This window comes from Palaemon carinicauda, chromosome 15 (assembly GCF_036898095.1).
Source record: "Palaemon carinicauda isolate YSFRI2023 chromosome 15, ASM3689809v2, whole genome shotgun sequence".
Classification (NCBI taxonomy): Eukaryota; Metazoa; Arthropoda; class Malacostraca; order Decapoda; family Palaemonidae; genus Palaemon; species Palaemon carinicauda.
The window spans coordinates 45,338,273-45,356,197 of NC_090739.1; the positions used below are offsets into that span (position 1 = coordinate 45,338,273).

The window sequence follows — 17,925 nt, forward strand, 5'->3', positions numbered from 1 at the left end:
TCGGGTAATAAAAGTTTGTGGCAGGCATAACAACTTTTATTTGTGTTCGATCTACCGGAATCCAGACATGGATGATTCTATCTTCGATTGTCTTCTTACCATTGTGGCTAAGATACAAGATGATGATAGAAAGGCTTGTTTTGTCTTTGTTGGTGATTTTAATGCTCACCATAGGGAGTGGTTAAGTTCTATCTCTCCTACCGATCGCCATGGCTTAAGAACTTTAGACTTTGCCTCTGAATCAGGCTGTGAGCAAATCATAAATGAAGCTACTCACAGGTCTGGTAACTGCTTGGACCTCGTATACACTGACTCCCCTGGCGTTATAACTAGTAAGGTTGGTTCTCCAGTCGGGACATCTGATCATGCCTTGATTTCATTAGTAGTGAAGACTGAGCAGCATGTCCCTGATATATCATACTCTTGTAAAATTTATATGAAATCCCAAGCAGACTGGAATGGGATTTTACATGATCTTTTGTGCTTGAATTGGTCACAATTATATAGTAGTGTAGATCCTGTTGTCCCTTTGAATGAGAATCTAGTCAACATAATTGATAGGCGTATCCCTTCTCGTGTGCTAAGGTACCAAGTGAAGGACAAACCGTGGTTCAATGATGATTGTAGACATGCTTATTTGGAGAAGCAGGAGGCCTATCACCTTTGGAAGGGTAACAGATCAGATTTGACCTGGAACAACTATACTCAGCTTCGAGCTTTTGCTCAGAGAGTTTATGCCTCAACTGAAAAGGAATACAATTTAACCATAAAAGAAACCCTTTCTGGTACAACTCAAGAACATAAATGGTGGTCTACCCTTAAATCTGCACTCTTTGGTGTAGATGCAACAGTTCCTCCTTTACTTAAACCAGATGGCTCAGTCACTCACTATCCAAAGGAAAAGGCAACCCTTTTGGCTGATGTTTTTGACAGTAAACAGAGTAATGAAAAACTTGAACTTCCTAATTCCTGTTTTCCTGAGGCTAAACAAACCAGTTTAGCTTTACGATCTCGTGAGATTAAAGGTCTGTTGATGGATCTTGATGCTTATGGAGGTGTAGACCCAAATGGTATTTTTCCTTTGTTTTTTTTATAAAGACAGCAGATTTCTTAGCTCCAAAGTTATCTGTTATTTTGCGCAATTAACAAGAAGAGGAGCTTTTAGCACTTGTTGGAGAATTGGTAATGTTACTCCTCTATGTAAATGTGTTTGTGGCAGCTCAAGTCCCACTGATTACCGCCCAATTTCCATAACTCCCATATTATCTAAAGTCTTTGAACGTCTTCTGGCAAAACGTCTTAATAGGTTTGCTGAAGGTAATTACCTACTCCCTAGTTTGCAATTTGGTTTCCGTAAAGGCCTTGGGGCATGTGATGCCCTTCTTACAATCGCCAATGCTGTACAGAAATCCCTTGATTGTGGTCAGGAAGTTCGTATGATTGGCCTTGATTTTAGTGCTGCCTTTGACCGTGTCAAACATGAGGCCCTTTTGTTCCGCAACTGACATGCAAACCACGCCATTTAATAGGGGTATTACTTTCGGCGTAGCTGAAATGACAACCAATTAAAATTTAACGAGGGTTTACTACCCACACCGCTAGTTAGCGGGGGGAGGGGAGGGGAGCTTGCTAACACCCCCCCCCCCCTCACACACACCTGTGCTTGAGCTCACTTTGCTCTCGGCTCGGATGGTAGATGGATGTGTCCTCTCTCATCCTCGCCTCTCTCTTGGCAGCCAAAAATGCTTTTTTGCTTTTTCTTTAACAGATTATGCGCACCTGTCCTGGATTACCCGACCACCCCTGCGGAACATTTATGTCGGCGGTCGAGACAGACCCTCACACCCTTTGCCCTTACTGTAGAGGCCAACGGTGTGATAGTAATAATAAGTGCGATGAGTGTAAGAAGTGGTCTACCTCCCAGTGGGAGAGGTTTTCTCGGCGACGTAAGAAGAAGTCCAGGCGGGATATTTCTCCTTCGAAGGTTTCTTTGAAAGGAGAAAAACCCAAGGACTCTTCTTCCGTTGCCCAAACCTCCTCCGAAGCTCCCACTCGATCGGTCTCTTTCGAGAGACCGTCGAGTGGTAGCGTAGACCATGGTTCTGTTTTACAAGCTCGGGGTTCGAGCCATCAACCTCCTGCACGCCAGCAACCTCCTGCGCGCCAGCGCTCTCCTACGTGCCAGCGCTCGCCAACGCGCCAGCGCTCTCCTGCGCGCCAGCGCTCTCCCGCGCACCAGCGCCCACGCACAGCTATCTCTCCTACGCGCCCACGATCTTCGGATCTGGGAGCTGTAGGGAAGTCAAAGACTTCGTCTACACACCAGTGCGCCATCCCTCGCCATCGCGGAATCGCACGCATTCTCCCTCTCGCGCCCACGAGGATACGCGCGCGTGCCCTGCGCGCCCGCGCTAATCCTCTCCTGCAGTTGCACGGCACCATACTGACGCGCGCCCACGCTCCAATTGCGCGCCAGCGCGCCAGGGGTATCTCTCCTGATCGTGCACGCCCTACGACATCATCTGGGGCGCGCGAACTCTCGCCCTGCACACCCACGTGTCCAACGACCTGATCCTGCACGCCCACGCGCGCGAACATTCACCTGCATGCGCAATCAGTCTCCCGCGCACTCTCCTGTAAGCCCACAGTCTCCCGCGCGCGCTCCTACGCGCCCTCGCAATCGCCCGCGACTCCGGTTATTCTCCATCATGCGAGCACCATCACGCGCCCCCGCGCGAGGCTGCTGGATAACGCACGGCAAGGTCGCCATCGCCGCATTCCCCTCCCCGCAAGCGCAGAACAGCGCACTGCGGTGGAAGGGAAGTATCCAGAAAGGTCCAGGAACCATTTTTCTTCTTTCCAGGCGAACCCCCCTATGGAAACTCCTCCCAGGGATCCGTTGATCCCTGTTCATCCAGAGGGAGTGTCTGACAGCGCAGCTGTCAGTCAACAGCCATGGTTCGGTGCGCTGATCAGAGCGGTTACACAGGCTTTCAAACCTGTTCTCTGTGAGTTGGGTCACAGATCCTTGGCTGCTTCTACCCCTCTGAAGAGAAAAAGAGGAGTTTCGGACGCGGTGACTTCTCCAAGAGCTAAGCTGTCTCCTCGTAAGTCTTTGAGGCAGGTTCCTTCACCCCCCAAAGTTTTTCTCCTTCCCTGTCGGACGAGGATTTCCCATCCTCAGGGGAATCACGTGAGGTGAGACATTCCCTCATCGCACCAATGAGGGAAACCCCACCTCGCGTTGAAAAGTCTTCCTGGGTAGGGGCGGAGAAGAACTTGCCTCCGTCTATGTTAGAGTCCTACATCCTTCCCAGTAAGGAGTCGAAGGACTCAATGACAGTGCCAAAATCCTCGACGAGACTTAGGACGGAGCCAGCTAGTCACTCGGAGAACGTCCGCGAATTTCCCAAAGAAGAGCCTTTGGGGACAGGAGACTTCGCTGCAAGTCCGACATCCGAAGGAGAACTACAAGAGTCAGAGCATGCATTTTGGCAGGTCCTGACTCTTATGAGGGCTCTTAATGGGTTTGCCGACCCAGAGATTCCCCCTCGAGAGGGCAAAGACACGGTCTTGGACCGCGTATTTGGCACTCAAAAGCCTTCTAAGGCCAGTGCTGCTCTGCCCTGGTCTCAGGGGGTTAAGAGTACCAGGGACAAGATCGCTGTCCAGCTCTCTGAGTTGGCCTCCTCCAACCATTCCAGTGCCGGCAACAAGCTTCTCCCACCTACTCGCGTACAGCAGAGGAGGTACTTCGAGATCTTGGAGGAGCCTTGTTTAGCTCTTCCTCTCCACCATTCTTTGGAAGAGCTTACCAGGGGAGTCCCTCTTGAGAGACTCTCCAACCGGCAGGTCTCATTCTCGGCAACAGAGATCCTTAACCAGGAGAAGGTTACGAAGTGTGCTATGCAAGCCACTTCGTGGCTGGATATCTGGTTAGGGACCTTAGGTATCCTGATACCCTCTGAGGACTTCTCCAAAGAACGTACCAGGAAAGCTATGGAGACGTTCCTCCTCTCAGGCACTCACACGATCAAGTTTCTGGCCCACCAAGTCTCGAACTTGTGGGCAAACACCATCCTGAAATGTCGGGATGCGGTGGCTGAGAGGTCCCATCAGAAGGTCCCTAGCACCGAGATCAATAAGCTCAGGCATTCTTCCTTGGAAAGAACGAACCTGTTTGAGCCTAAGGATGTGGAACAGGCTGCCGAGAGGTGAAGGAAGTCCCACCAAGACTCCCTCCTGCATAGGGCTTTGACATCCAAGCCCTTTAAGCCTCCAGCACCCCAGCAGTCCCGTCCTACCAAGACCACTAAACCGACGGTAGCAGCGAAGACAGTGGTGTCTAAGCCCTCATATGAGGTTCTCTGTTTCCTTTGTCTCTCAAATAACATAAGTAAACTTTTGCTGCACGTTTTTCTAAGTTATACTCGTATTTCTTTGTCTGCTCATTCATATACTTACATTTATTATGTTATGGTTGGGCTAAAAGATGCATAGTGTCAGAGAATAACTAAATATGACTAAAGTGCAAAATTTATGTTGTCATGCCATTCATCTATGTAATGCAATATAATTTACGAGATCTTACTTTAGTAAATGGAGGGATATTAGGATCCAGATTACCTACTTGGTCTTATGCTCCACAATCTACAGTATTTGACTTATAAAGCGACTAGGATTGCAGCATACAAGGGTTTAATAGCAGAAGGGTCTTAAGTAATTAAAGAATTTGAGGTTCTGTAACAAGCTTTCAAATCTGTTATGTGCAGCAAAATTCCAGAACCCTTACTAAAAGAAACACTTTGAACACTAGACTTGACGAGTTACTTTAGGCTGGCAACAGGATGAGTAGAACCAAAGTTACTGCTTTAAGAGAGAATTAACTGGACTTCTGAACTTTAACCAAACAAGGAAGCTAGCAATGTCAAGAGCTTATGAAGCTCATTACTGTTGAAAGTTGGTTAATTATGAGAATTATCTGAAGGTGGAAGCTTATCATTATCATCATCCCAGCTACAATCAACTACAGTAACTAGTCTTCCCTGGTTTTTCTCCTGCATTAAAAGCAAGTTCCTTTTAGCTCTTTGCACTATCAACTTGGTCGCCAGCCAATAAAATGTATTTTATAGAAGATGTACTGGGAGGGAAATGTATTTTTTACAATGTTATTTAGATTACAATATTGCCCCTGACACAATACACCAAGGTAATGTGGATAATGAACCTCCAAAAACAATTTCCATGCACACTCCACATAGCAATTGTTAAGAAAACCAAGGGAAGATATCTTAATGTACCGTAATGAGCAAACAATCTAAAGGAGGTCGGATCAGTACCGGACGACTGAAGAAACTAGAAAAATAAATAACATGGCACGTCTGGTTACCACTTCCTGCTAGAATGCTCCTTCCTTTAATAATGCATGTGTTTATTGAAGGGAAGAAAATGTGAAACTTTTTAAATTTTACAGGTAAAGGTTGATTAAACCGAGCTTCTAGAGAGGAAGCAGTATGAAAATCAGGGGAGGCACCTAGAAATAATCAAGTTGGATAAAGAAAAATGAAGACTGGAGATTACACAATCAGCATCTGAGTACCTGTAGAATTTGAAAGTTGTGGAAAGAGAGAGGTTACTTGCATCTCAGGGGGACATTAATAAACAACTTTGGTAAATAAAAGCAAAGAAATTTGGCTTAAGGATGGTAACCATAACAAACTTGAGCAATGTACCAAAAATTTATACAATATCTCTTCTGTCAGGATTGTGATTAAATTAAATGTGACACAGAAAGAACCTATTGGCAATGGTGGGCTAGTTAGAAACCCATAAAACCTTTTTATTTTCCTTTTAATCATCAAGCTGTTGCTCAGGGTTTTTTTTTACCATATGAATGATAGGTAAATATAATAATAATAATTTTTTGAGTAAAAAATTGCTTCCAAAGTACCTTATGAGTACGCTTACGTAAATTAAGTTTGAAAAAATTGCATGAATGACAATATGAAATAAGGAAAACCTAAGCTATGTAATTCATAAACAGGTATACTGCAGCAGAAAGTGGTAGTTGGTAATCATGTATAACTATTTAATAAGAGTTATACAAGTGTACCTCTAATGAGCCAATACTTGATATAGCTTTAATTAAACATAAAAACATATCCAAAATGTGTATAAACATTTTTGACAAGTTTAGTTTTGCATAAAACAACTGCTAGTATTTTGTTTGAATACAGTACTGTAGTTGGAAGGTTGTCATTTACCTATTAAGTGTCTAATACTTCAACTTATGATTTCCGAACAGCATACATTCCTGATGATATGCAAGCACGACTGGAAGCTAAATTATATTCAAATTAATGTTTCAATATTTAACTTAATGTTTCTAACAATTAAACAGAACTCTAGCCATTCAAAAGATGTTCCTATTTCCTGCGTTATTATGGAGTTCAAGTTAAATATGTAAATTTGATTAAGTTTTTTCATGGGCTTAGCAAATGCAAAGTTAATGTTAGTGGAGTCATATAACATTAATTTCCTGTGAACAATGGAGTGCTCCAAGGGAATGTTTTGTCAGCTAATGTTGTTTATCCTCCTCAGGGATTTTTTAATGCATAGAACAGTTGGAGATGGTAGAGAAGGATTGGACTGGATTGGCAACAAGAAATTAGCTGACCTAGAGTATGCTGATGACGCTGTCCTTATTGGCAGAACACCAAAGGACTTACAAAGCTTGCTTACCACAATGTATATATATATATATATGAGAGAGAGAGAGAGAGAGAGAGAGAGAGAGAGAGAGAGAGAGAGAGAGAGAGAGAGGAGAGAGAGAGAGAGAGAGAGAGAGAGAGAGAGAGAGAGAGAGCACCTTATTCTATGTTTGGGTTCCTCCAGGTCCCTCAGTGTGAGGTACCTCGTATATCCACCAGAGTTGCTAATGCATCTTCCGATGTATTTTGCATCTTCCAGTCTTGGATGGTCTGGGATGCATCTTAGGTATTTATCAAGCTTATACTTAAACACATCTACACTCACTCCTGATATGTTTCTTAGATGAGCTGGCAGCGCATTAAATAGTCGCTGCATTATCGATGCTGGTACGTAGTGGATTAATGTCCCGTGTGCCTTCCTTAGTTTTCCTGGTATAGTTTTTGGCACTATTAATCTACCTCGACTTGCTCTGATATTTTTAGCTCCATGATCTTTTCAATAATTCCTTCTATTTGCTTCCATACTTATATTATCATGTAGCGTTCTCTTCTCCTTTCTAGACTGTATAGTTTTAAAAATTGCAGTTTTTCCCAGTAATCAAGGTCCTTAACTTCTTCTATTCTATCAGTATAGGACCTTTGTACACTATTTGTGCAATATCCTTTTGGTAGTGTGGGTACCATATTACATTGCAGTACTCGAGTGTACTACGTACTTAAGTTTTGTAAAGCATAATCATGTGTTCAGCTTTTCTTGTTTTAAAGTGTCTGAATAACATTCCCATTTTTGCTTTACATTTAGCCAACAGTGTTGTTATTTGGTCGTTGCATAACATATTCCTATTTAACATTACACCAAGGTCTTTAATTGCTTCCTTGTTTGTGATTGTTTCGTTATTAGGTCCCTTGTATGCATATACCATTCCTTCTCTGTTTCCATAATTTATTGATTCGAATTTATCGGAGTTAAATACCATCCTATTTATCTCCGCCCACTCATATATTTTGTTTAGATCTCTTTGTAGTGAGTTTCTATCTTCATCACAAAAAAAGAGAGAGAGAGAGAGAGAGAGAGAGAGAGAGAGAGAGAGAGAGAGAGAGAGAGAGAGAGAGAGAGAGAGAGAGAGAGAGAGAGAGAGTGTGTGTGTGTGTGTGTGTGCGTGTGTGTGTGTGTTACTGTATGGACACGAGCCTGGGTATGATGATGAAACAATATCAAACAAATTAATTAGATTTGAGAACAAAGCTCTTCGAAGTTTGTTGGGAATTAAATGGCAGGACAGGGTTAGAAATGAAACTCTAAAAGATTACTCAAGTGCCATATGTGGATGAGATCATGGTGAAGGATAGATGGAGATGGTTTGGGCATGCTCTTTGCACTCGGCAAGAGAGATTAGTTCACCAAACCTTCAAACCTTCAACTGGGCTCCACAGGCACTAGAAGAATTGAAAGACCAAGGCCTACATGGCTGAGGACTATGAAGCATGAAGTAGGAGATGATGAGTGGAGAAGTATTGATTTAAAGGCTCAAGATAGAGACAACTGGCAAAATCTAACCGAGGCCCTTTGCATCAATAGGCATTGGAAATGATGATGATGATGATGAATAAATAAGCTTTTTGTATAAGAGATCCAGTTTTTTACAATTAAAATATAAAACTTTATGTACTTAACAAATTTTAAGCTTAATACATACATGATCAATGAAGTAACATCCAGGTTCTATTGTCAGAACCATATTTTCTTCCAAAAGCCTGGCAGTTCTAAGTGACCGGAAGCCTGCTTCAGTTGGGCGTGCAGGATTTCCATCTAGATAACCGCCAACATCATGTACATCTAATCCCATTAAATGGCCCAAGCCATGAGGCTGGAATACTGCTCCAAGATTAGCCTGTGACAAGAATATTATTATACTATACATATAAGAGTATAATACCTTATAATCTACTCAGATCTTTCACACATTTGTGTTATTAGGCTGAGATATAAAAAAAATTATATACATAATCAATATTCAATGAATATCAATAAAGGAAACAATAATCCTTAAGATACACATTAATAATTGTTTTAGTAAAGTCTGAGGAATTGACATTTAACACTTAAAAAGTAAACAACCTTTACAATAAGACTGTACAGCAGTGTACTTTAAATACTTGTATGTGGGTTTTGTAAGCATAATTCATCTTTATGAAACATTTTCAAATTTAAGTATAAACAAATAATCAATACATAAGTAACAATAACACCAACCTTCATCATTTCTTCCACATCTCCCTGGAGAATGCCTGCTTCTTTAAGCTTAGTCAACATTGTGCGGTATGAAAGGCGATGCATTTCAACCCATGAGACACCTGGACGAACAGCAGCCATTACAGCACGAGATGCAGCATATACTGCATTGTAAATAATTTTCTGGTCTTCAGTAAACTTTCCATTTGCTGGGAAAGAGCATGTTATATCACTTGTGTAGCAGTAGTACTCAGCTCCTAAATCAAACAAGCACATATCCCCATCTTCAATCTATGGAAAGTAAAACAAACACTTACTGTATTATATATTCATTTAATAGGTAATCTTAATAAGCTATACATAAAGGGGGATTCACAACACTACTTTCTAAATTACATGAATGCCAAGGAGTCAGCAACTGATTAAGTAATAACTCTTAGAAATATTATAATGAGTCCCTTAAAACAGGATTTAAATATATGTATACTGCACATATGCATAACACATTACATTAATAAGGATAATATTGCTCAAACCATACAGCAAAACAATATCCCACATAGCAATAATGTCCTCTGGTTTGGCAAGTAATTGAGGTATAGTATTGTTTCAATCTATATAAAATTAAAATATCTTGTAGACCAAGAACGTAGAATAATCAGTAACTGAACTTGACAGTATTAAAATTTACTATATTCTCAACACAACTTACTGTACTATATACTCAATACAAATATCAATAAAGTGAGCTATTTTTCATTTTTAAAATCACTATTTCAATACTTACCCAGTGCCCTTATATCATAATTAACTAAGTGATATCTCGACAATAAAAAGAAAATAAAACATTTTCCTGGGTTTTGAACTACCCAACAACATAAATAAAGATACCTCCAGATGTAAAAGTAAGCCTCCTACACACAACACTGTAAGTGCACTCAATCCACATGGATAAAGAGAGGATCAAGTGCACAATCTCTCTTACCCTCAAGCTAATCCCTGCAACGCCAGTGACCCAAAGTACAGCATGCATAATGAACAGAGTATTTTAGAAAAAAATAAATTGAGGAAAGTAGCCACTCATCTTTTAACAAGGGTAAAATAAGAGATGCTTTAAGTGTAGTAAGCATCTATCATCAAAGATTTGAATAAAAACAACATGGATTTGGAAAAGTCTTTTATATGAAATTATAATAGTGTCACCCAAAAACAGGAATACTGTATGAATTTTTCTAAGGAAGCCTTTTCTAGCAGGGAACAGTCAACATCATCCCCAAAAATAGAACTTCGAGCTTGGATCAGTAAATAACATTGACATTTTTACAACGGTAGCGAGATTCTTCAGTAAAATTAAAATAACTTTCATGGTCCTCAAGAAAACTAGAAAGAAACTTACAAGAATTAACCAGTCACCTAGGTAGAGAAGGAATTAAAACTCCTAAAATATGTAACCACTTTGCAACTGGGGCCATGAATTGAAGAACCGAGAAGCAGTATTTACAATTGGAATGAACATCGCTAGGCATTCGTACCGATGAGGTATTTTAGCATAATCATAAAGGAACAGTATTTAGACTGAATCTGGTACCAATGAGGTAATTTAGTACAATCATAAAGGAACAGCATTTAGACTGAATCAATAGGCACAGAATTGGTAGGTTTGTCCCATTACGACAGTTCAGGATCTTCCACAAATCTGGATGAATGGCCCCGTGAAAATTGGCATCGTAAGATCAAGAGAGAAAATCAAATTTTTTCTTTGGATGGTAGTAAAGAGGGAGGAGTTCTCCATGAAAAATTTGTGGAAGTTGGAGAAATCTAACACCAGTCTCAAAACTTCTGAGACTCAAGTAAATATTAAAAGCTGGTTGCAAACTCCTGGGCCTGGGGAGAGAACTACTTTGAAGGTATTCATTAACATACGGCTCTCTATTCAGCACTGTAGTCATAAACTTAAGTAAGCTGTTGATATTCTGTACTCGGAGATGGCTATCAAAAAATGTACTAAAGGTGAATCTTTGAAGATTCTACTTCTAAATCTTCCAGCCAGGTCCAAACTATGTCTAGTCTCTCTTTCAATGGAACTTAGAACCTAACATTTCATCTAGTTAACTTACTAAACGGGTCAGGATTTTAGGTAGGGTTTCCGCAGGGAGTATCCTTGTCAATTTGGACAAATAAAAGGAAGACCAGTATACCTAAGACTATGCATAATTTTCTTCTTTGGGGCTGCAAAAACTTTTGGTTTATGCATTAGAGGTCTGGTTACAGTTAGTTTAGTATATTTAGATGCTTGTGCAAACACACCATTGTCCTTTCCTGGCTACTTAATCCTCAACTAATAGTATCAAATATTTTTCCTAGAAGAGTATTAGAAAAAGTTAAGGACAAGAGATTTTCTGTTCCTCGGAAACATGTTATTTTCATTAGTAAAATAAATTTTTGAATATACTTACCCGATGATCATGTAGCTGTCAACTCCGTTGCCCGACAGAAATCTACGGTCGGGATACGCCAGCGATCGCTATCCAGGTGGGGGTGTACACAACAGCGCCATCTGTGAGCAGGTACTCAAGTACTTCTTGTCAACAAGAACTCAATTTTCTCCTCGGTCCACTGGTTCTCTATGGGGAGGAAGGGCGGGTTCTTTAATTCATGATCATCGGGTAAGTATATTCAAAAATTTATTTTACTAATGAAAATACAGTGACCCTCGTTTATCGCGGTAGATAGGTTCCAGACGCGGGCGCGATAGGTGAAAATCCGCGAAGTAGTGACAGCATATTTACCTATTTATTTAACATGTATATTCGGACTTTTAAAACCTTCCCTTGTACGTAGTACTGTTAACAAACCACCCTTTAATGTACAGAACACTTAATGCATGTACTACAGCACCCTAAACTAAAACAGGCACAAATATTAAAGGCGATTTTATATCATGTGTTTCCTAAACACCTAAAAAGCACGATAAAAAATGGCAACCAATGTTTTGTTTACGTTCATCTCTGATCATAATGAAGAAACAAACTCATTTAGTGTACACATATATGTACGTATAGGTTAGTTTTTGCATCGATTATATTGATTATACAGTACTGTATGTTGATTTTTTTATTACCAATGTTTTAGTTTACGTATTTTTCTTAGGACTTCCAAATGAAATCTTTTTCTTTATGACGCCGCCTGAAACGACGGCGTGTACGCTCAGTAAACAACCACGCTCAGAACAAACAAGGCATTTAACGCGCATGATGATAGTGATAAATAATGATACAGTACATACAGTATTTACAGTAAAAGCATTTACAAAATATGTTACCTTACAAATATAAATTATACAGTACTTGTACGTAGCAAAGCAGGAAAACAATTTGAGAGAGAGAGAGAGAGAGAGAGAGAGAGAGAGAGAGAGAGAGAGAGAGAGAGAGAGAGAGAGAGAGAGAGAGAGAGAGAGAGAGAGAGAGAGATTGTTTTACGTACGTAAATGTAAATTTTAAACAAAAAAAATATGATAGGTTACAACATGTAGACTTTTAAAACCTTCCCTTTAACTTAATGCATACAGTACGTACATTACTAAACTATAAAACAGGTTAAAGTAAAAAATAAAGATTGTTACTGTACTCACCACGAAAGAAGTTCAAGAAAAACTTGAATGACGATGGCGATGAATTTGCTGCACAGTAGAAATGATGATGATGAAGCTGATGATGTGTTCTACTGTGCAGTCAATGATAGTATTTTACGTCTCTTCAGACGGAGGTGTCTTTTCCTGGGACACCTCTTCAACTTCTTCAATTTCTTCCGAAGGCGTACTAGCAGGAGGAACTGGCTCTTTTTTGCGAGGCTGAAAAAACATTGTGATCGGAAGTTGTTGCCGCTGCTTCTTTTTTCGATCCAAGAGCATCCTGTAGGGAGTCGTGATGTCATCAACCTTGTTGCAGAATTGCATCGAGCGAACCATATCCTCGTCCCACTCTTGTAACATTTCTTTCGCCTCCTTCATATGGTTGCAGAACTTGGCAAGCCGTTCTAATGTTAAGCCCGTTTCTTCGACATTTTCTTGGGTCTCTTCCTGGGTACCCTCACTCTCTTCCTCACTTGCCGATTTCGTCAGGTCTTCGAGGTCTGCGTCAGTTAGGGGCTGGGAATGGCAGTCCAACAACTCGTCGACGTCTTCAGTCGTCATGTCGCCAAACCCGTCACCCCCAATTATGGCAGCCAACTGCACAGATTTCCGTATTGCAGAGTGTTGGATTTCCGACGGAGTAAATCCCTTGTCGTCGTAAACAATATCGGGCCACAGCTTCTTCCAGCTCGCATTTACGGTTGCAGGTTTCATCTCTTGAAGTGCCTTTTGAATATTCTGCAGGCACGTGGCTATGGTGTACTGCCGCCAGTACGCCTTCAAGTTGAAGTCTTCATCCTCGTCATCTTGGGCAGCATCCACACACGCAACGAGGTCCGCCAAGGTATTCTTCGTGTAGAGGGCCTTGAACGCCCTGATAACCCCCTGGTCCATTGGTTGAATTAATGACGTGGTGTTGGGTGGCAGGAACTCAACCTGAACGCCCTCACGCGACAGGTCAGTTGCGTGTCCACCAGCGTTATCCATAAGGAGAAGGATCTTGAATGGCAAGCCCTTCTCTAAGAGATATTCATGGACTTGCGGGATGAAACACTGGTGGAACCAGTTGGAGGTCAGCATCTTCGTAATCCATGCTTTTTGATTATGCATCCAGTACACGGGAAGGAGATTCTTATTTTTATTTTTCAAAGCGCGAGGATTTTTCGACTTATAAATAAGCCCCGGCTTTAACAAAAATCCAGCAGCATTGCCACACATCACGAGGGTAACGCGATCCTTGAATGCCTTAAAGCCAGAGGCTTTGGCTTCCTCTTTGAACAGGAAAGTTCGCGACGGCATTCTCTTCCAAAACAAGCCGGTTTCATCCATATTAAAGACTTGTTCCGGCTTGTATCCACCTTCAGCGATAATGTTCTTGAAAGTCTGGTTCACGTAAGTTTCAGCAGCGGCAGTGTCAGCGGAAGCAGACTCCCCATGCAGGGAAACGCTTTTCAGGGCAAAGCGTTTCTGAAACTTCACGAACCATCCTTTGCTTGCGGAAAAACGTTTCTGAGGCTGGGAATCAGTGGATGTCCCTGGTTGAGGATCATCTGCATCATCATCATCTTCAGCATGGTTGCCGTCGTCCTCTTTAGGTTCCTTTGCAGCAAAATTCTCATATAAGCTCAAAGCCTTTGTTTGGATGGTGTTCGTATCCAACGCTATGTTCTTCTTCCGGCAGTCGGCAATCCACACAGCTAAAGCACCTTCCATGCGTACGATCGTTTTATTACGCGTTGTAACGACTCGCTTCGCTGATCTGCTAAAGGTGATTGCAGCAGTCTTTCTAATGTTCGCCTCGTCCTTCTTGATGTAGCGAACGGTGGATTCGTTGATGCCAAAATGGCGGCCGGCGGCCGCGTAACTTCTACCATCTTTTAACATGTCGAGAAGCGTAACCTTCTCAGCTATCGTCATCATCCTTCGGTGGCGTTTAGGCTCACTACCAGCCTTACTAGAAGCAGAACGCTTGGGAGGCATTGTAACAGAAAGTTCAACAAAAAGTTCAACTTAAAACAGTCGCACACAGCACAGATTAAACTTCACAAACTTAAGAACGTCTACTCAGCAATACGCGGAAAGAGAAAGTGAACGATGCAGCCCCGCGAGAACTTTGATGCTGCGGGTAGAAGATGCGGGCAAAACACCAATCACAGGCTAGATAACAAAACTTGAGTTTTGATTCGTCATCTATCAGCGCTTGAACCAATCACAACCCGTCTTAGTACTATGGCGCGTTGGTTACTCATAGGAGATGCCCCCGCGCATACTGAACGTACGTAGATTAAGTACAATACCGTAATAATAATAAATAATGATAATAATACTGTACAGTAATAATAATAATAATAATGATTAATAATAATAACAATAATAATTTTATTAACAACAACAACAATAATAATAATAATAACAATAATAAAAATTTACGTACGCTATTTTACGCCTCTCTCTCTCTCTCTCTCTCTCTCTCTCTCTCTCTCTCTCTCTCTCTCTCTCTCTCGTACGCTTACAGTATTCGAAATGTGATTTTTGCAACAAAGAATATTATTGGATGCAGTACTGTACTACGTACGTATACATACAAAAGATTCATGGAAAAGAAGCACATCCATTACAGTACACACCATTCTAATATGGTATGACTGCATCTGATTTGCGTTTCATGTTCGATTTAATTTTACTACGTACTGAATTATCGTATGATCACATTCTCTTTTCGTGTTTTATTTCTTTCTGTGCTGAATTATATATCATATGTAATGCAATGAACAATCAGTAAGAGCAGATATTACTAATTACAGTATTAATGGAATTACAGGTAACAAAATATCGTATTTGGTTATCTTCAGATTTCGCGGTATTTTCAAATTTTCCGGAAAATCCGCGATATGTATATATATATGGGTTATGGGAAAACCCCGCGAAGTGGTGAATCCGCGATTGTCGAACCGCGAAGTAGCGAGGGTTCACTGTAACATTTTTCAATATTAATCTTACCCGATGATCATGTAGCTGATTCACACCCAGGGTGGTGGGTGGAGACCAGCATACATGTTAACAAAGAAGCTAAGTATCCCGTATTTCATTTTATTAGTTATTCAAAATAACAAACATAAAATAAATAAGTACCTAGTAAGGAAGTCGACTTGAACCATTACTCTGCCTTTATTAAGTACGTCTTCCTTACTGAGCCTAGCGGTCCTCTTAGGATGCTGAACGACTCTTAGGTGCTGAAGTATAAAGGGCTGCAACCCATACTAAAGGACCTCATCACAACCTCTAACCTAGGCGCTTCTCAAGAAAGAATTGACCACCCGCCAAATCAACCAGGATGCGGAAGGCTTCTTAGCCGACCGTACAACCCAAAGAACAACAATAAAAAGTATTCAAGAGAAAGGTTAAAAAGGTTATGGGATTATGGGAATGTAGTGGCTGAGCCCTCACCTACTACTGCACTCGCTGCTACGAATGGTCCCAGGGTGTAGCAGTTCTCGTAAAGAGACTGGACATCTTTGAGATAGAATGATGCGAACACTGACTTGCTTCTCCAATAGGTTGCATCCATAACACTCTGCAGAGAACGGTTCTGTTTGAAGGCCACTGAAGTAGCCACAGCTCTCACTTCATGTGTCCTTACCTTCAGCAAAGCAAGGTCTTCTTCCTTCAGATGAGAATGCGCTTCTCTAATCAGAAGCCTGATGTAGTAAGAAACTGCGTTCTTAGACATTGGTAGAGAAGGCTTCTTGATAGCACACCATAAGGCTTCTGATTGTCCTCGTAATGGTTTTGACCTTCTTAGATAGTACCTAAGAGCTCTAACTGGGCAAAGTACTCTCTCCAGTTCGTTCCCCACCAAGTTGGACAGGCTTGGGATCTCGAACGACTTAGGCCAAGGACGTGAAGGAAGCTCGTTTTTAGCCAAAAAACCGAGCTGCAAGGAACATGTAGCCGTTTCAGATGTGAAACCTATGTTCCTGCTGAAGGCGTGGATCTCACTTACTCTTTTAGCTGTTGCTAAGCACACGAGGAAAAGAGTTTTTAATGTGAGGTCCTTAAAAGAGGCTGATTGGAGCGGTTCAAATCTTGATGACATAAGGAACCTTAGGACCACGTCTAGATTCCAGCCTGAAGTGGACAACCGACGTTCCTTTGAGGTCTCAAAAGACCTAAGGAGGTCCTGTAGATCTTTGTTGGTGGAAAGATCCAAGCCTCTGTGGCGGAAAACCGCTGCCAACATACTTCTGTAACCCTTGATCGTAGGAGCTGATAGGGATCTTACGTTCCTTAGATGTAACAGGAAGTCAGCAATCTGGGTTACAGTGATACTGGTTGAGGAAACTGCATTGGCCTTGCACCAGCTTCGGAAGACTTCCCATTTAGACTGATAGACTCTGAGAGTGGATGTCCTCCTTGCTCTGGCAATCGCTCTGGCTGCCTCCTTCGAAAAGCCTCTAGCTCTTGAGAGTCTTTCGATAGTCTGAAGGCAGTCAGACGAAGAGCGTGGAGGTTTGGGTGTACCTTCTTTACGTGAGGTTGACGCAGAAGGTCCACTCTTAGAGTAAGAGTCCTGGGAACGTCGACCAGCCATTGCAGTACCTCTGTGAACCATTCTCTCGCGGGCCAGAGGGGAGCAACCAACGTCAGCCGTGTCCCTTTGTGAGAGGCGAACTTCTGAAGTACCCTGTTGACAATCTTGAACGGCGGGAATGCATACAGGTCGAGATGGGACCAATCCAGCAGAAAGGCATCCACGTGAACTGCTGCTGGGTCTGGAATCGGAGAACAATACAACGGGAGCCTCTTGGTCATCGAGGTAGCGAACAGATCTATGGTTGGCTGACCCCACAGGGCCCTAAGTCTGCTGCAAACATTCTTGTGAAGGGTCCACTCTGTGGGGATGACCTGACCCTTCCGGCTGAGGCGATCTGCCATGACATTCATATCGCCCTGAATGAACCTCGTTACCAGCGTGAGCTTTCGATCTTTTGACCAAATGAGGAGGTCCCTTGCAATCTCGAACAACTTCCTCGAATGAGTCCCTCCCTGCTTGGAGATGTAAGCCAAGGCTGTGGTGTTGTCGGAGTTCACCTCCACCACCTTGTTTAGCTGGAGGGACTTGAAGTTTATCAAGGCCAGATGAACCGCCAACAACTCCTTGCAATTGATGTGAAGTGTCCTTTGCTCCTGATTCCATGTTCCCGAGCATTCCTGTCCGTCCAATGTCGCACCCCAGCCCGTGTCTGATGCGTCCGAGAAGAGACGGTGGTCGGGGGTCTGAACAGCCAATGGTAGACCTTCCTTGAGAAGAATGCTGTTCTTCCACCACGTTAGAGTAGACCTCATCTCTT

The 17,925-nt window shown here is 42.1% G+C and overlaps 1 protein-coding gene across 2 annotated transcripts in view; it reads right to left on the reverse strand.

Annotated features, from left to right (window-relative positions):
• Dip-C (dipeptidase C) overlaps positions 1 to 17,925 on the reverse strand; it is a 935,347-nt gene that overhangs the window by 393,506 nt on the left and 523,916 nt on the right. For both annotated transcript variants that reach the window (XM_068388375.1, XM_068388374.1), the window contains exons 8-9: positions 8,965 to 9,234; positions 8,408 to 8,602 (exon numbers count right to left, since the gene is read on the reverse strand). In XM_068388375.1, coding sequence (XP_068244476.1) covers positions 8,408 to 8,602; positions 8,965 to 9,234 — 465 coding nt within the window. The remainder of the gene's footprint in view (positions 1 to 8,407; positions 8,603 to 8,964; positions 9,235 to 17,925) is intronic.